Source organism: Streptopelia decaocto (genome assembly GCF_964273445.1).
Source record: "Streptopelia decaocto genome assembly, chromosome: 4".
Classification (NCBI taxonomy): domain Eukaryota; kingdom Metazoa; phylum Chordata; class Aves; order Columbiformes; family Columbidae; genus Streptopelia; species Streptopelia decaocto.
Window position 1 is genome coordinate 9,861,611 of NC_138658.1, and position 19,187 is coordinate 9,880,797.

Consider the following 19,187-nt stretch of genomic DNA (forward strand, 5'->3'; position numbering starts at 1 on the left):
GCAGATCAAGATTCCCGCAGGGGTGCCGGCTTGTGCCCTGCAGATCCCCCACGCCTCGCCACACGTACTTCAGCGCATACACGGCAGCGTGCTGGGCTGCCGGCACACACGAGAGGAGCCGCGAAGCCCCGACGCTAACAGGGCGAGCACCTCGGCCGCTCCTGCGGGCGGGCCCGGCGATACCTCCCGCGGCCTCGCCGCCGCACCCGGACTGATTGGCGGAGGGCGGCCCCGGTCCCACCCGCCAGAGGCGGGCACAGGGGACCTGCCCCGCCGGGAACTCCGCGTTGTCCTGGGAGCCGGGGCAGTGCATGGGGCGGGAGGGTGCTGGGGGAGCAGGACGGGAGCTCTCCGCGCCAGCGAGGGGGAAGGGCTGAGGGGAGCCTTTCCTCATCTGGCCGAGGGGCCCGGCGGCAGCACCTCCGCGGGGGTCGACGGCAGCGCTGGTGCATGCGGCCGGCGGGCGGTGGGGTGCCGGGGCGGCAGCGCGACGGAGCGGAGTGGGGGCAGAGGAAAGTGATGAGAAGTTGAGGGAGGACGGAGCGAGGGTGCCGTCTCCTCTCTCGGCCCGCACCGCAGGAGCAGCCCAGCCCCCAGCAGGTGCAGCAGAGCCTGGGCGGAGGGGACAGGCGGGCCCGGCGCCGCAGCGGAGGGGCTCCGGCGGGAGCAAGGGCCTCAGGCCGGGCCGGACGGAGCCGCGCAGCCCCCGCGCCCGCTCAGCTGAAGGGAAAGAGCGGCAAGCGGAGCCCCGAACAGCGGTTCGCTCCAGGCTTCGGCTCGTTACCAGAGGCAGCGACGCAGAGAAACGGCCCTGAAGGGAGAGCGGTGAGGGAGCTCGGTAATACCCCCGGGGGCGGCGGGAGGGGGTCGGGGGACAGGGTGAGGCGGTCCCGGCTCCGGCGCCCCGCTTCCGAGAGGCGGGGGCGGCCCGCTCGGCCCCCGGGCGGGCGGGGGGTCCCTGCCCGGGCACCGGCGGTGGGGTGGTGGGCGAAGAGGAGGGAGGCTGTCGTTTCACCTTGCTCCTTTTTTCAGCCCCCCCCTTCTGCCCCTGCTTGCTTTCCTTCCTCTCTCCCTTAACGCAAGAGGAAGCCCCGGGCGCCTTGCATCACCCCCGCGGAGGGGCTGGAGGGTGCGGTGGGGGTGAGGGAGCCGTGGGCTGCCTAGAAAGAAGCCGCAGGGCACTGGGAGGCCGTGGCGATGCGGTGTCCCTGAGCGAGGGGAGCGGCGCGGCGGGGACGGTGTGACCCGGGAGTTGGGGAGGGCGGGCAGCGCCGTGCCCTTGCAGAGGTGCTGAGGGGAGTCATTTCTGGGCGAAAGAGGACGCTCCCCCCACCCTCAGCCGGAGGTGAGCTCGGGCTGCTGCCGTAGGGAGAGGAGGGTTTTGGAGGGGAGCGCGGCAGGAGCCCCACCGTCCCCGGGAGCGGGTTTCTGCGCGTCGGGCACGGCACCTGTGTGGCACGGCCTCCCGGGGCGGGCGGTCTGTCCCGCCCCGCTGCCGCAGCGGTGAGTGCGGGCAGAGGCGCAGGGGGACCGGGGCGCCCCACGCCCGCTCCGGAGGCCCGGCCAGGTGCCCATGCTGCGCCTTGAAGAAGTTGAGCCCCCTGAGCCCGTGTGAGGAGGAGGACGGGGCTGTGGCCGCCGAGGCGAACACTTACTCGTGTTCGGAGCGCCCGGCGTTTCGGAGCAGCTCGGGGGATGAAGCGAGCGGTGACAGTACGTGCCGGGACGGGGCTGCCCGGGGCCTGCGCGGCGACCGTTGGCAGCGACCGTTGGCGCGGCCGGCGCGCGTTACCTGGCGCTCCGCAGCCGGGGCGCTCGGGCCGGCGCTGCCGCAGGCCCGGGCGGGAGCGGGGGGGCGGTTACTGTCAGGCACCCACTTCGCCTTAGTCCAGCTTTGCGTTTCGCTTTGACCCTCTATACTAACTAATCAGAGCCGTTACTCGGCCCTTGGTATTGCCACGAGGGGCTGTCACTGCCACAGCCATCCTGAAGTTACATAAATCGGGCAGCTACATTTGCTTGTGGATAGCGAATAATTATTTCATTACTTGTCTGCAAACTTGTAACGTGAGGGACCTATATGTGAGTATTTGGCCTGGGACGTGGCTCGAGTGTGCTGAACGTTAACCGAGTTTCAATCAGAACCGTCTTGCCTTTGAAGAAAGAACATTGCATAATTGCTGCTCTGCTTCCCCAGTGGGTTTAAAAAGGAGAAAAAGAGTTAAGCATAAACTTTTAAGGGAATATGTCAATAAAGTTGTGGTATTTAAACAGCTATGAAATAGTATCTTGGTTTTTATTACTTTTTTTTACATACTTCATTAGTGACTGTGGAACAATAGGAAATCATTAAAAAACGCGCAGAGTGTTTTGCATGCTCACCGGAGTTGCCTGGGGATGAACAGCAGTGGGTAATATAACAGTAGAGATCCATGAAGGTCTTCCCTCCAAACAAACGCCTTCAAACTAATAATTTTGTTTTTTATGTTGTGACTAGGTGACTTAGTTTTGGGAATAATTTATGTAATATCACTCGTTTCTAGACATTTATTCTAAGAATTGTCTTGGTTACACTTCCAATCTGAAGCTCTGTGCCTCGTTCTCCAGGCAATTATCACACAAGGTCACTTACATATTTAGTTTTATAGCCTCAACATAGTATGTAATTTACCTTTACTTCACAATTCCTTGTTTTTGTTCTTTTGTTTTGGTCATTGATCCAGGCTGAACACTGGGTACTGCATTGGCTGTTTTTTCAAAACTACTAACCAGTTCCTGCTAGAGCCTCGTATTATTTCAGATGGCCTTTGTGCTGTTGTGAAAATATTTTTGTTGAAATACTAGGAATCGACTAATTGGCCTGAAATGCTTGCATTTTATTCTTGACTTTTGCACATTTGCCATCAACAGAAGCTCCTTGTAGGAAGCCAGGAAAGAAAATGATTTACTTTGTCATGGATGTCTGTTAAGTATATAGACTCTAAGGTGAGAATCATTTTAAAGAGTGCTTTGTAAATGCCCCTTACATTTTATATTCTTAGAGGGCTCTAAGCAATTGGGTTGTTCTGAAGTAGGATTTGAATGGAGAAACCTATGGGACTAACTGGGGCTTGTGGAGAGGGCATCTGAGACAATGCAGGGTGGTGTCACCTGTGCTCTATGAGTGTCCTCTCCTTGCCTGGTCAAATGGAGTGGAGGGCAGCAGATTTACCAAGGAGGTGCTAACTAAGCACTGGGTTGGTTTTATACACTAGTGGCAACTCCATTTTAGTGAATGGCTACTAGATGTTGTAGTTCATTGACAGTCATTGCAGCTACAGATTAGGCTTGGCCTGTGATCAAAGCAGGACTCTGTCATAACTCAGATCGGTACCCTATGATAAACTCACTGCTTTTAGTTATTGTTTAGAGAAATTGAAGGTAGTCAGAACTACCATGTTAATTAAATGTTAATGCTGCATTTATCAGATCTAAAACACTTTAGAGGTCATGTTATCCAAATTGCCCCTTTAGAATGATAACTGTGTTAGTCATTTTACCTGGAGGAATTCTATGGGGTTAGTATACAAATGCTGGGGGTGCTGTGGCTCATGACAACATAGTCTGATCAGTTTGTAAAGAAAAAGTGAGAGGACCTCCACTAATTCTCTGCGATTTATAATTTGCTACAGATTGACTTGGTTGATTTCTAGCAATATGTTTTATTTCCAGGAATGGAAAAAACCCAACTTTATCAAAGTCTTCTCCATGTGGTAGCTGTCTTACTATATGTGCCGTCATTGAGTGAGAAGGTGCTGTGGTAAGCCTTGTTATCCATAAAACAATGCCACTGAGCATAGTTTTGTGCATGGCCTTTTCTGTATCTGTTGAGAGTTGTACAGATGATGTGTTTTGCTGGAACACTGCTCCTGCTGCTTCAAAAATGTTGTGCAAATAATTATGAGTGTAGCAACACTTGCCTATCCTGACATGATTATTTTCTAATTGATGTCTCTGAGAATGAACTATGTTATTTCTGACTTTAACTGCTGAGTATTTTACTAGCAGCACCTATTTTCCTTTGTTTTCTGATTTGGGCTATTAAAAGTGCTGCTTTCCACGTAATTGTTTTGGTCAGGTTGCTTCCTTTAGAATAGCACTAAGAATTCATGTCAGTTTACTTCATCTTGAATGAGTCTCTTCTGAGTTACTTACTAGAAAATTGCACTACAGTATGAAAAGCTATTGAGATATTTGTTGTAAGATCATATTCAAGAGATGCTTACTAAATGAAATACCTTTTCTCTCCAGATCCTGACTCTTAACAGAGATAATTTTATTGCTGTTTCAGTATTAGAGTGATATTTAAGAAAAGGATTGTGTTTGAGAAATGCTGATACATTAGAAGTGTTTGTAATGATTCACCTTCTTTTGTTGGGATTTTTATTTTTCAGTTTTATTTTTTGGTTTTCAGCACGGATTTTTTTTTTTTTAATTTTAGAAACTATCTGGGCTGAAAACTGACATTCTAATACAGCTCAAAGTATTTGTGAATAGACATTGTAGAGGGCTCTTTGCCATGTTCTCCAGGAAGGAAAATACACTAGAACCATTTAATAAAATTCTCTGTCCTAAAATGTGTGATGTTTTTTCCATTTCTCCCCCAGAAGAATTTACTTGGAGTAAATTTACGAGAGTTGTGCTATAAGGTTTCTTGAACCCTTTGACAAAATATTTAAAGTATTTAGGATGTATGTATCTTAAGTATTCCGTGTATGGGATGCTGTTACTACTCCCTTGTAGGGAAGAAGTCTTTAAACTGGTCTGTAAATTTGTAAAGAAAACCTCTTGGAAATTGGTCACCAGTATTTTTCATTGCAAGTCCATTACATTTTTTTTCTTCATAATGTTTTATCATCTAATAGGAAAATAATTTTCAGTAACTAAAAACTCCTTTTTGCTGTTACATAATCACACCACGCTATTTTAAAATTATTTTTAATTTTTATTTTGCTAATTACATGAAAGATTTCATGCTACAGTTCTTGACTAGGAGCCAGTGAATTGGAACAGTAGTGAGTTCTTTTCTTTGGAAGCTTTTGAGACTTTTAGTTTTTAACACAGAGTTTTATGTGTGTTCTTAATTCCTAAGTATAGAAAGAGTTGATGATGTTACCTTTGGTTTAATGAAATAACATAATTGTTTAGCTGTTAGAAGCAGTACACCCAAATAATTATATCTGCAACTAAGGAACACTTTCAGTGTCCTTGTTAAGCCTTGAACTCTTTGAAGCAGTAGATTTTTAAATTTTTTTTTTTAGAAAATTAATAGCTACTAAATCAGTCCAAAATGTGGGTTTTTATGGGGAAGAAGGGATGGTAAATGGAAAGAATGCCACCAAACTTTGCATTTTTACAACTAACTGTACCAGTTATGATTTAAGGTGTGGAAGAGGGAGTTGAAAGACAATGTAGATGACTGTTTTCTAAATTCTACAGTTCAGAGTTGCAAAAAGTAGTGATAACCCGATTTGTTTGACAATTTCTCTTACATAGCACAGTTGTCATGCACCTAATTTTATTTGTATAGGGGGACAAATAAATAAATGACTTACGACTGTTTTCCTACTCAATAACTGAAGGGGAAATAAATGGGAAATCATGGGTCAGCTTCACGTTCTGAACGGAGTTGGAAATGAGCCTTGATGCCCTGGTGAGACAATGAGCTTTTCAAAAATCAAACTAAAAAAATTATGAAGGTTGTCTTTTAGTGCATTTAAGGGGAGGTAGTGGTGTGAACAAAAAAGGTAGAGGACCTTCTGAGTTCCTTAATTTAAGACACTATATTCCATTAGTGAAATTGTTTAAACCCATACATCAACACTAGTTTTAAAAGAGTTGTTTTATACATTCATGAGGATTGAGAGCATAGTTCTAGGACAACCTTCAAACATTAAATTCTGAAATTCAGGGCCTCAGTTGTGAAGATATTGGTTAAAATGCAGTTAAATCTGCTGAATTTGGAAGTTGAAAGTTATCTGCCTTCAGTCAAATGAGTTAGGCAGGCTTTGTAATTTAATGCCAAGAACACCAATTCATAAAATAAAGGTATTATGGATAAAAATTAGTTGTATAAACTTCCAACAAAAATACTAGCATTAAAAAAAACATGGCCAGTACTCATGTGTTGTTGCTTGCCTTTACCTTTCTTTTCAGGATATCATTGTTGTCCTCCAAATTTAATGTTTCCAATGAGAAATTTTCAAATCCAGAGAAATGTTGGGCATTTCTTAGTTTGCACTGTAATGGGATCAAAGAGGCACGTCTCTCTGAATGAAGTGTGGGTTAGGAAAAGGCATTCTGGTCAGAATACTGCTTTAAGCAGAATAATTTAAACAGCAGGTAGATGCACAGGTGGCTTTTGAGGTGAAGTGGGAAGTACATTGGAGGGGCCCAGTGCAGCTGTCAAACCCAGCAGCACAGCTGGATGTGCTTTCTGCAGTGTGCAGTTGTCTGGAGGGGGAAGCTGCTCTTCTCACTGCAGTTGTGTCTCTCCTCTTGGCTACACTTGTTTCTGATCCGATTGCAAATGCAGATTTAGTTATTAAATTGAGTCTGGTTTTGTTTCATGGAAAATAATGTTCTCCCTTGCCCCACCGTTGTTCGATTAAATGTTTTTGTCTAAGATGAAGCATGGAAAATAGACATAGGAATAGCAATGCAAACATGGGAGATGTGCCCAATACATAAGCATTTCATACTGCTGGAAAATTCTTTAATGAAATATTATTTCAAGTGAGCACTTAATTTGGCTTCTCCCTTCTCCTTTCAACAGCTGTTACTGAACTGTGGTGGTAGTTTAGGGTGCTGCACCACTCTTCCAGTGGAAAAGATTTTTCTAGTGTCAGTCTGAAGTTTTTAAGTTGCAGTTACTGTTCCCTCCAGTAATGGTAAACTGATAGCCAAGGAGTTTGGCTATGGAGCTAAATGGGAAGACCTACAAGGTGGATTGTCTAAGATGGAAGCAACAACTCCAATCTCTGCAATTTTTTTTTGAAAACTCTTGTTTTTTATGGGTTACTGCCTGGTTGCCAAGTCAGGCTTTTGTATGTGACTGGTCCTCAGGGCACCAGCTGAAGTTGTGTTTATAGCTAATGGGCCATAGGTAGTGCTGGCTGCAAATGGCATTGTGGTGTAAGAGGCGCATCGTTTTTTCATAGAGGAAACCTGCCATGCTGGTACTCCATGAAGCAGGCTGCTGGCCCTGCCAATCGTGCTGCTTCTCTACACCTTGCTGGCAAAAAAGATCTCAAATCTCTCCTGCTTTTTCTAGGGTTCTCTTCCACTAAGCCTCTTATGCCTGGGTGAACTTGGAGGAGACTGTCACAGTAGTCTAAAATGTGTACATCAGCGTACTGTAAATACTGAGAAAGGTTTCTTGCAGAATTAGACCCTTGATTAAGCCTTGCTGGTTCTTGGAAGAATGTTATTTCCTGTACCTGGGAGATTTCAGTAGACTCAAAGAAACTAAATTTCAAGAGGTGTATGTTGGTATATATGGTGTTTGGTCCCTGAGCACAGAAGTTTCTCATAACAGATCAAACATAAAGTGCTTGTGGAAAGTTTTGTTTACCGAAGTTTTTCTTTACACCACTGTAAAGTGGAAAATTTAAGGTGTTTTTTAGTAACATGACTAGATAGGCAAATCTGGGGTTTGGGGCATCCTTTGGTTGTAGGGCCTGGAAGTCTGTAAATGCGAGCTGTTGGTTGATCCTACCGTAATTTTTAAACTGTTTACTAGTGAAGTAACTTGACAGTCCACAGCAGGGCTGTAGTTCCAGTGTTTGTTAGGCTATAGTGACAGTCTTCAAAAAGTTATAGTTTTTTTCCAGAAGTGGAGGAGGATCTTCCCATGTCCCAGAAGGTGCAGTTTCACTGGGTAAGAACACATGCATGTGCACGTGTACAATCACTTGATGCGCATCTATGTGGTTTATTGTTGATTTGTTTTGGTTTTACACCCCGGTCGTCCTCTGTGAATCATAGTCTTAGAGCTGCAAGTCATCTTTATCCTGATCCTCTGCAACCTTTGGATCTATTTCTTTTTCTTTTTTTTCCCAGTATTGGAAAATGAACAGATTGTACTTTTCAGGTTGTTTCTGAAAATCTTACTTTTATTACCAACACCCCCACAAACCCTATCTTTAGATCCTTTCCTTTCTGAAGTTATAATCTGGTTTTATTCAACTACTGATATTGGAAATTGGCAGGAAGTTTGTGTATTTAAAAATGCTTATACAGCTACTGTAAAAACACCCCTGAGTCTTGTCTTAACCCTTCCTGGAGTGTAGTCAGCACCTTTCCAGACGGTTCCTGAGTTGATTTCTGTCCTTTCTCATTCTGATAAGTTATGTGGTCTTGCTCTTAAAATCAGAGTCTGGGGATTAAATTATGTAGAGAGAAAAGCCTGTGTATGATACCATTATCTTCATTCTAACTACTGAATCATAGTAGGAAGTAGTTCAAAGCAGACACTATGAAAAGACACATCTGAAAGCATTTGCTTTAACTTGTAGTTATAAAACCCACTGTAAATTTCAAAACAGAACCTAATGATGAACAGACTGAACAAGCTGAACATCGATGGAATGTGTTGCTGCATAGTCTTGGGCAATTCAGTTATTTTAATTAAGCTGAATAAGAGCAAAACATTATTAAATAATGTATTTTAACTTTGAATGAAGTTGTATTTCTCATTGAAGAAAGGACCTGCTATACTTTCTCCTGATTCTGTTTGTGTGACTTATTAAAATGTAATTTGCTATAAGATGAAGTCAGAAACTGAACAAAGAAATTCATTCAAGGCTTTTGGGTGTCATGTGATGGCGTGACCAGGGAGAGCTTGTACCAAGCTGAAGCTAGCTGTAGTGAAAAATGAAGCATCCTTCCAAACAATTATTACGGTTAAAATAAAATCCCAGTAAAACTAACGTTTCAGATCCTGAGGCTCACTTATGAGGCAAAATTCACGCCCGCGTGGTGGTAGCCTATAACTATAGGCTGTGTTTTTCACACCAACAAATTAAACTTACTACAAAGTTGTGCCTTGCAGGTTCTTCCAACCTGTTCTTCAGAGGGTCATTTTATCAAGAGAATCTGTCACCGATGAAAGTGTTTAAAATCAGGCAGAGTCAGGTTTTTTCTTTTTTACTTTTTCTTTCTTAGTACTTTGTTCAGCTGGTATTTCAACCTGTCTTTTGATGCCAGTGTGAAAGGGAATGCTTCCTAGGCAGCTCTGACCCCTCCGGAGTAGCCTCTTTCTCTACATTTGCTGCTGTGACACTCATGCCCCCTGCTCTCTCCACATAAAAGATTTTCTTCTTTTTCTTCCTGCACTCACTCCTGTAGCTCTTGATTGTGCAGCGTGAAGCAGATTGTGCTGAGTTATTCTGTTACTGGATTCTTTTGGGCAGCGCGGTGTTGCGCAGCAGGAGCAGGGCCAGCAGTCTGTGAGCCAGTAAATAACATCTTAAGCAGCACTGGTGTCTCTAGGAAATGTGGAGTAACCTGTTGACTTCTCCGTGTTAATACCCTTCCCCCCGCAATGTCACAACATTATTTCTGGTTGCTTGCTTTGTGGTGCAAAACGGCTGGAGAAGGTTGAGAAATGCTGCTCTCGCATCTCAGTACGTGGAGGAAAGGTCTCCAGAAGTTGAAGGGACTATGTCAAGTGACTTGTATGTCGGTGCCAAAATATTGTGTCTTCCTTGAATTCACTGTACCTGTGAGGAAGATGTGTAATTTGCCAGAAAACATTGTCACATTGTTTTGGGTGAACTAGACAAATCCCTTCACAAGGACTTTACGTGTCTCGCTTTCAAATGGCTTTTTCACTGTATGTAGTCAGCATTTATCTTTCCAAGGTGCTGGGGGTGGAGTCACCATGGGCAGCAAGGGGAAGACCTGCATAATAGGGAGAGCCAATGCGGAGAAATCTGAGTTGCTTGCACGCTGACTCAGGTTGCACTCGGTTGAAGGTGCATAGGTTCTGGAGCAGGCTTTTTGTTTCTCGGGTTTCTGCGCTGTGCTTCCTTTGTCCTGAGGCCCAGGATGGCACATCAGCTCCATTGCAACACCACGTGTGTGATCAGCTTTGCTCTGGCACAGGGCCTGGAGCTATAACCACAGTGGGACCCGAACTGTCCCACTGATGTGTTTCTGCGGCACTTTCCCCACTGCTCCCAGTCTGGGGACACAGCACAGCTGCTGGGGTGCTGGGGCTGGTGGCCTGTTCTAGGTTTGCTGTGCTGTTTTGGACCTAGGCCAGCAGCAGAAAGGTTTTTGTTCATGCAGCACTTCTAGGCCTGGCTAAGCCTTACCGAAGAATTTGCAGTAGCACTCAGTTTTACCAAAATATTGACTGCTGACCTAGTATTTGGAAATGCCAATCCCTGGTATGTAAGGTGAAAGATGTATAGATTATAAGGACTTTAAAATACCCCATTTGAGGTGCACAGGAGCACAAAAGAGAACTTGAATCTTCTTGCTTTTTTAACTTTCACTTGGGTTAATATATATCCTTGAGGTATTTTGAATAGTTTTAACTAGCTTATGTGGTAGGTCTGCAAACACCAGCATTTCATAGGGTGCAAAATCTTTATGAAACTGACTTTAATGCAGTTAGTTAAACTGAGTCTTGAAAATGGGTACTAGTACAATAATGGCATTCAATAAAGTGTATCTTTTTAACTGAATACTGTTTGCTCAGTTCTAGCACATAGAGTGTTAAGAGTGGAAGCTGTGTGAATGAAAATGTGCGTTTGCCCTGCTGTAACATACTTCATGTTATGAAAATATTGAATTAGGCTTTAATCCTTTATCCTCAGGTAAATTTCTTCTTGACTGATGCTGTCAATACTGCAGTATTATCATCCCAAAATATGCTGGCCCTGCTGTGGTTTACAAGTGACTTCGTTTAAAAGCTTGAATGTATTACTGTTAATATCTTTACAAATATTGTATAAATTTAGAATATGTTCACAGAAAAATAAAGATAATATTTGTAAATCCATAACCTTTTTAGATATAATCAATCTTTTCAGAAGTTTAGGATTGTTTTCCATAACCATGAAGACTCACTTAAAGCCATTATTTTGGGAAGCCAGTGACAAAGTGCTAGCTAGATTGGTCACTTGCTATAAATTCATGTTAACAGGACATTATGCCTTGCATAACAGCTCTATTCCCATGTAATTTTTTAGAACAGATTTGCTAGCATGTCTATTGAAAAAATATTTTTGTGTGCTAACTGTAAAACGTGTTATGAAAGATAAGTGCATCTTCTACCTTACTACCTTTTGTGTGAGGATTTTTATAATCATTTTCCCACAAGTCCGGAGTACAAAAGCTTAGGTAAAATCCTTCAGTTTTTGATAAAACCTGTTACACAAATAAGTTTTCACTAAAAAGGGTTTCATAAATTGCATATGCTTTTGACTCCCTCTTACCTCATTAGCTGTTTGCATAACTGACACAGTACATCTCTGACAGATGGTGACAGTGACATTGTAGTGCCCATAAATCTCCCTCTCACTTTGTGTAGGTGGCATTCTTGTGCTCATTGAAATGCCTCAGTCATCGGATAGAAGAGTTGAAGAAACTGTATGAAGTTAATGCAAAAGCCACCTCTTCTTTATGCACATGTGATTTCTTACTAATAATTTCCACTAATTTCTTAATTGACTTGGTTGAAGCAAGAGCCTGTAGTTACAAGCCGAATCTTAGAACTTATCTAAAAGCATGCAACACAAAATAACTATTGTTGAAATCAACAACAAGATGTGTGGTAGGAAAAACTTAATAAGCTAAATCTGAAGGTTTTGCAATACCTGTTATGAGAGCCTCTTCGTGGATGATATTATGGCTTGCTGCTCCGAGGCTCTGTGTACTGATTGACTCATTTCTGATGCTTTCTTCTGTTTTACAGCACATGGGTGGCTGAGTAGCAGCTACTTCCTAATCTTAAACTGCAATTTGCTCCCTGAAGTCAGTTTATGGGCCTGATTTACTTTAATGTTCCTAAAGGATTATGGAGGAGTATTTCCTATTACCTACAGAACATGTACGGTACAGCAGGCAGTATTATATACTAAGAACACATTTTACAATTGCTAGATTAAAGTGTTTAGGTGTCAAGTTGTACTTTTAGCTTGAAGAATGTGGTCTTCCTTATTTTTGTCTGTTATGCCGCTAATTAAAGTCTTCCTGTGTCTGTGACAATTTGACCTGAGATATGTTGTTATATGTGATTTGGTTAGTGCATTTCTTCACATTGGTAGCATTTCCTTACTCTGGTGCTTGGCAAAAAATATTAACGTGGACTGGTATTAAATCTTAAAGAAAGTGTTTTGAGGAGGACTTGAAAAAGTATTTGTATTGTTTCAAGAGGTGTCTAGAAGACATCACAACTGTAAAGTATGACCTCTTCTCTGTTCACTCTTCCCCAGTTTTGCATAAATTCACTGAATTCATGCTTGCGTGTAGGTATATTTTTTTTCTTGTCTTCAATATCAGCTGCTTGCATGTGGCTGGTCCAGCTAAAATTTGGGTTGAGTGCATGTATTTTTATCATGGAATCATCCTGTAAGTGTTGTTAGAGAACCTTTTATTTGTCTTGGAATATTTTCTTCCTCTTTCAGCTTTATACTTAACTGTAAGTGCTTTTTGTTAGTCATTCTTTGCTATCTTAGGCTTGATAAAATGCTTTCGTTACAGGTCCTTTGGTCATGCAACTAGCATTGTTGGGCTTGGTTCTGTATTTGCTTAACTGAAATGTTTACAAGCCTGTGAAGGTTGGATACCATGTTTTATCTGTAAAACTATGTTTAATAACAGCTAAAGCAAACAGATTTGCACATAAAATAAGGTAATGCCAATGGGATTTTGAGTAGGCAGGGAAGGACTGGGACTTCAATAAATCAAGTAACACACCAGGTAACAATCTGCTTTTTGAACTGTCTCATGCTCCACTGTGTAAAATAGATCTGTGCTCATCTCTTTATCCTCTTTAATGGTTCTGTTTTATTAAGAGCAGTAGTAAACCAAAGTCAGGAGCTGCGCCAGTTGTTTTTCAAGGGAGTTTATAGCACTGTCAGTAACCAATTGTATTTCAGTCATCACCTAGCTCAGGATTTTACTTAACATCCTTTTGACTGTGCCCTTTTTACAGCTACAACACATACTGTCTTAAAAGAAGTAAACACAGAATGTGTTTATCTGTGGCGGACGTGGTGGTTGAACAGGGTAGGGTGGGGCTGGCTGCAGACGTGACACTGCACAAATGCAAATCTAGTTAGTAAGCCTGCTCCTTTGAATGTGTACTCACACCTGTTAAATTGTAATGAGCAGCTGGAGACCTTGGGGTGGGTTGGGAGTGATGAGCAGCTGGAAAGATTGCTCCTTTGCTGCCGTTGCAGGGATGCTGTTTAGTATGAAGGGCACCTTTCTGGGCATAGCTCCTGGTCTTCTGACCCCCAGGCAAACTCAACAAACTTTAACAAATCTGAAGAAAAGCCGAAAGGAAGGGAGCACCTTGAAAAACGTACTTGCATCACTCAACACAGTCTCTGTAAAACTTAATTTCCTTCTTTAGAGGTCAGGAGCGTTACGTATTGCTAGTAAATAAAAAGGACTCTTTCTATATCATTACGGTATGTGCAAATGTGTAAGAACAATTTACTTTTTTGAGTAGTGATAAATATTTGTGCAGTTTGAATTCAAGTTGTGCTGCATACAGAGCTGCTTGAGAGCTTCTTTTGCTTCTAGATCTCACTGCAATGGAGAAAAACACTGAAAAAGTTATTGCTGGCTTGAAAATGATGATTTTTGTGAGATTTCAGAAATAGTAGGTAGGCAGCCAGGGGTATAAAGCATAAAAAAACCCTCAAACGTGCTTGTAAGTTTTAATTACAGAGTGATTAGCAGTTTATTAAGGATTGGCAGTAAATGTAATCCTTGGTATATATTCAAGTACTGTAATTGACTGTTAAATAAATAATTAATTGGAATTATTTTAAAAACATTTTAAAGTTTGAAATATAACTGTGGTTCACTTGTATAATATCAATTTAGACATTAAGACTTTTTCATATAATTTATATAAATGTCAATGTCATTCAGTTGGTTTCCACATTGCCTCATTTTCAAGTGTCAGGTCTTTGAACAATGCAGGGGAAGGATCCTCTGAAAGCGACTGATTTCTGTGCACTCACACTTCTTGTACTAGATCATGCTTGGCCTTTCTGGGTGAATTAAAAATATTTCTTAAAAAAAAAAAAAGTCAGGATTTAGAATGCTTTTGGTCAGCCAAAAACGCCCCTCCAGCAGCCTTCCCTGGACGTGCTTGGTTTTCTGTAACACACTCTAAAACTTGTACTTTCTCTTTCATTTGAAAAGCCACATGTAGGTCATTAACTTTACTAGGAGCCTTTGGAATAGGTTTAATGTTTAACCTCATGGTGTTTCTTTAATATTTAACTTTTCTTGCTGCACTCCAGTAGGTGAACTCTTTACAGCAGCGGTTGGGTTCACTCATATAAATCTGCTCTACCTTTTTTTTTTCCCTTCCATATCTGTTTTTGCTTTTAGGGCTTTTTGGCTGAAAGTAGTAATGGCTTCAGTTCAGTGATAGTTTTGTGGGGTGCTTTTGTTTAGTTGGTTGTTTTTTTATAAAAACTTCAGAAAATTTGGATTTGTCTTTTCATTTTTGTACCATTATAAAAGGATATATACCAGCTCAGACTAAACCATCTCATTTAATGAAGGCACATCCTAAGCAGAAAGACTTCAGATAGAGGTAGAAAATGGTTTTACACTGTGAACTTTGGAGAAACACGTCATCCTCTGTTGTTGGGCTTTCTTTCCTTATGCCTGGTATTCAACAACAGGAAGCAGTTGCATTGGGTGTTGATCCTTTTTATTTATTTTGGCAGGTGATATATTCTGGGAGTTGACTGCTAGAGTATGACTGGAAGTTAGTGGGAAGAGTCCTTGTGGTCTGGTGTTGATGGGCTTCCAGCGTAGCACCACCCCTTAATTTTCCCAGCCCCTTCAAAGCCCCCTCTGCCTGGGAGCTGCCAACCACTTTTGGAGATGAGGAGGTTCAGAAATTCCTATTAAAACAGGGAAGCCTCTGCAGTTCTCCCTGTCTTGACAGAAATACCTGACATGCTAGAAGATTCATTGCTCAGGATGGTTGGAGGAGTGTCCTTTGTTGGGACTGAGGCTGGAGCTGAGCTCACGTAGTTGCACGTTGCTGCCCTGCTGATGACACCAAGCACCTTCCTCTTCCTCCTCCCCAGTCTGCCAAATAGGAATTAGGCCTGTGATTATATGTTTTGCATGTCGCCCTCATTTCTGCTTAATACAAACCTTCCAAGCTCCCTACTTCTGCCTGGCCAGGGGATGAAACTATGAGGCTTCATCCTGGAGGTTCCTGCCAAAAGTTCAATATAAGGTCAACACTCCTTTACCCCCAAAAAATGTCACGTAATCAACATTTCTCTAATAGCATCATGTGTTGAATAGTTTTGTGGCTTGTTAGGTCCTGTACATATATTTTCCTGTCCCTGTGGAAGATGCTTATGTTGAAGAGGGGAGTTGCATAATATATTTCTGAGAACTGCTTTCTTTTTTTAATAAGTTCTGAAGATACCACAAGTTACTGACTTCTTCGGAAGTGTGTTGTGTCATCTCTTGATGCTGATACACCGCAAGAGGAGAAAAGCTGACGTTTTGTAAATTGCCTGTAGCTATATTTTCAGATTTTTATGTTAGATAGGCAGTGCTTTATAGTACCTTCAAAAAGAGTAAAATACCCAGTGCGAATCCCATGTGAAACGCTGCTGTTGGGTGCGGGCGGGGATGGGAGGTGATGTGGCGATGCTGTTGTCATCCCCGGGAAGTGCAGCTCTAGTTCCCCATGGCTTTTGGTGGCGGGTGTGTGACCCCGTCTGTGGAGAATACACCTTGGAGCTAAGGATTGTGTCTCCCTGCCAGCGCTGTGCTCTGGGCCTGCATTGGGTCGGGAGATTAAAATACAGCCTGGTGTGGCTGCATCTGGCAACTTCATGGATTGTGACTAGCCCTTAGGCTCCCAGGACCTTTGATTTATACTGCTGAAAGAAACATTAATGGTTTGAGTTTCCCAATCCTACGCCCCCATTCATGGTTTTGTAATATCGCTGTTGTAAGTTAGTACCCTGGGAATGCTTAAAGCGTGAGGAGGTGTAATCAGTAATGGGTTTTTTCTTGGATATTACATTGAGAAACCCATATTTACTTGTTAAAACCTCACCTAGTGAGTGTTATCTTCCAGTGGTGCTGATCAGGGTGGCCCCGTTGAAGACATCTGTGCATGGCCTGTTGGTACCAATACTGAACGCTGTGCCAAATCCATGTACTTCTGCGCTTGCACAACCCTCTGCTGCAGCTTGAAACCTGCAAGATTTATGGGCAGGAGCAGAGTTGGATGGTGAGCGGACTCAGTGCTGGCACATCCTTTGAACGGGAGCTCCTGGGAGGGCAGCTGAGTTCTGTGGGGTGCTGTGGTTTTCTACAAAGGCTTAAACTAAAGCCGCAATTTAGTGCCTTAAACTCTCTGGCAGGTCAGGCCTTCGTGCTGGGAGGTGAGCAGTTTCTAGTACAGTAAAAATGCTTTTTCCAATTTCATTAGAGAATGAAAGGGGTTGCTTTTAGTTCAATTTAACTACTTCTATTTGCCAGGGAGGAGATGTTTTAGGGTGATATCCAACACCCTAATTGAGACAGTTTAAGAAGCAAATTAATCTCTCTGGATGTCAGGTGATGGTTCAGTATAGTGAAGATTTCGTATGCTACTGGTCATATTTGCGCCAAGTAGTTTCCTCTCTCTTCTTCTAAGTGTTAATCTCTGTAAAACTGAGATTTGTGTCTGGAAACAGTGAAGCTCTGAGTACTTCCCCAAACATTCCTTCAGCCTGTGAATGTGGTGGTGTGGTGTGGTGTGAAGATCTCAGTCAGTTCTCCATGTTTCAGTTCCTCACTCCCTGCACATGGCTACCGTAAGGTTTTGCTGTGCATTTTGTGCCGTGGCTTTGTCCCAAGAAAAGAAATCCACACACAAAATCCACGTTTCTCTGTCTGAATGAACTAATTTGTGTAAGCATGTCTGTTTGCACACACTACTGCTGGTGGGTGATAATTCATTTAAAATTCATAGAGTTCTTTAAGTGATGATTGGTAATCTCCTAGGCTGTGGCTAACACCTTCTTGAAAATAAGTGTGGAAGAGCTTTCAAATGCTATAAGAAAATTTTCTACGTGAGAAACATGATTTAAATAGTCAGTGTACCTTATAAATGTTTCACAGTCAAATCACTTCTGGAAACTGGAGTAGGAGAAAATTGGGGCATCTTTCAGAAAGCCCAATATTATATTGTAGCAATACAAATATGAGATGCTCTGTTGGTGAGCTGGTAACCCATGTAACATTAAAAAATAGAATAGAACATAGAATCACTTTGGTTGGAAGAGACCCTCAGGATCCTTGAGGCTGACCATAAACTAACCTAACTCTAGCACTAAACCATGTCCCTAAGGTCCTCATCTCAACACCTTTTGAACACCTCCAGGCATGGTGACTCAACCACTCCTCTGGGCAGCCTGTTCCAATGCCTGACAACCCCTTCCATGAAGGACTTTTTCCTGATATCCAATCTAAACCTCCCCTGGTGCAACTTGAGGCCATTTCGTCTTGTCCCATCACTTGCTACTTGGGAGAAGAGACCAACATCCTCCATGCTACAACCTCCTTTCAGGTAGTTGTAGGCAGCCATAAGGTCTCCCCTGAGCCTCCTTTTCTCCAGGCTGAACAGCCCCAGTTCCCTCAGCCACTCCTCTTAAGACTTGTGCTTGTAAGAAACGTGGAGGTGCTGTATTGTGTCCGTGTTGGAGGAAATCTCTTGTCTACTCTTAATGCCAGATGGGAGGGGAGGAGAAAAGGCACACTCCTTGGAAACCAAGCACTGCCAAATGCACTCTGAAGCTGAGTGTCTGTCTTGTTACTCGTGACCACTGCAAAGACATCTTTGAAATAGGGAGATGTGATCAGCTTCTTTGGGACATACTTGGTGATGCCACATAGTAACTCTTTTTTTCAAGTTTCCAGGTAGCATACAAACCTGTTTTCTGTTGATGTAATGCTTTTGTTTCTCATTTCAGCTATGAAGCCGTACGCTCCAGCTTTCATTCTCCTGTGGAGTGCTGTCGGGATAGCAAGGGCTGCCAAAATTGTTGTTGTGCCGCCAATTATGTTTGAAAGCCATCTTTATATTTTCAAGACTCTGGCCTCAGCCTTGCATGACCAAGGTCACCAGACAGTGTTTCTCCTCTCTGAGGGCAGAGAGATTCCTCCATCTAATCACTATAGACTTCAGCGCTACCCAGGGATCTTTAACAGCAGCACCTCGGATGATTTTCTCCAGTCCAAGATGAGGAGTATCTTCTCTGGGAGACTGACAGCCCTCGAACTGTTTGATATCCTGGACCACTATTCTAAGAACTGCGACATGATCGTTGGCAACCGAAACCTCATGCATGCCCTGAAACAGGAAAAATTTGACCTGCTCCTGGTAGATCCTAATGAGATGTGTGGATTTGTTATAGCTCACCTTTTAGGGGTTAAATATGCCGTCTTTTCCACTGGCCTCTGGTATCCAGCAGAAGTGGGTGCTCCAGCTCCCCTGTCTTACGTTCCAGAATTTAACTCGCTGCTCACAGATCACATGAACCTATTTGAGAGGATTAAAAATACTGTTGTTTATCTTGTTTCAAGATTTGGAGTCAGTTTTTTGGTTCTGCCAAAATACGAAAGGATAATGCAGAAACACAAGGTTCTTCCAGAACGGTCCATGTATGACTTGGTTCATGGATCCAGCCTGTGGATGCTTTGTACTGATGTAGCACTGGAGTTTCCAAGACCCACGCTACCCAATGTTGTTTATGTGGGAGGAATCCTAACCAAACCGGCCAGCCCTCTGCCAGAAGTAAGGTTTGCTGAGCTTTACAGTAATTTCTGTGATATCTGGTTGACTTTGTATGATGAGTGGCAGTTTTTTAAGTAGTGAATTTCAAATGGGATGCAATGTCTTGACACTTCAAAGGGTCTTTTGT

General features: G+C 43.1%; 1 protein-coding gene across 4 annotated transcripts in view; it reads left to right on the forward strand.

Annotated features, from left to right (window-relative positions):
* Positions 1–346: 346 nt before the first annotated feature.
* UGT8 (UDP glycosyltransferase 8) overlaps positions 347–19,187 on the forward strand; it is a 44,536-nt gene continuing 25,695 nt past the window's right edge. The window contains exons 1-2 of one of the 4 annotated variants that reach the window (XM_082050535.1): positions 347–838; positions 18,237–19,060. In XM_082050535.1, the coding sequence (XP_081906661.1) occupies positions 18,239–19,060 (822 nt within the window). In that variant the 5' untranslated portion in view covers positions 347–838; positions 18,237–18,238. Of the gene's footprint in view, positions 839–1,345; positions 1,714–3,680; positions 3,800–18,236; positions 19,061–19,187 lie in introns of those variants that run through there. The other 3 variants (XM_082050534.1, XM_082050537.1, XM_082050536.1) reach the window with 3 other exon arrangements.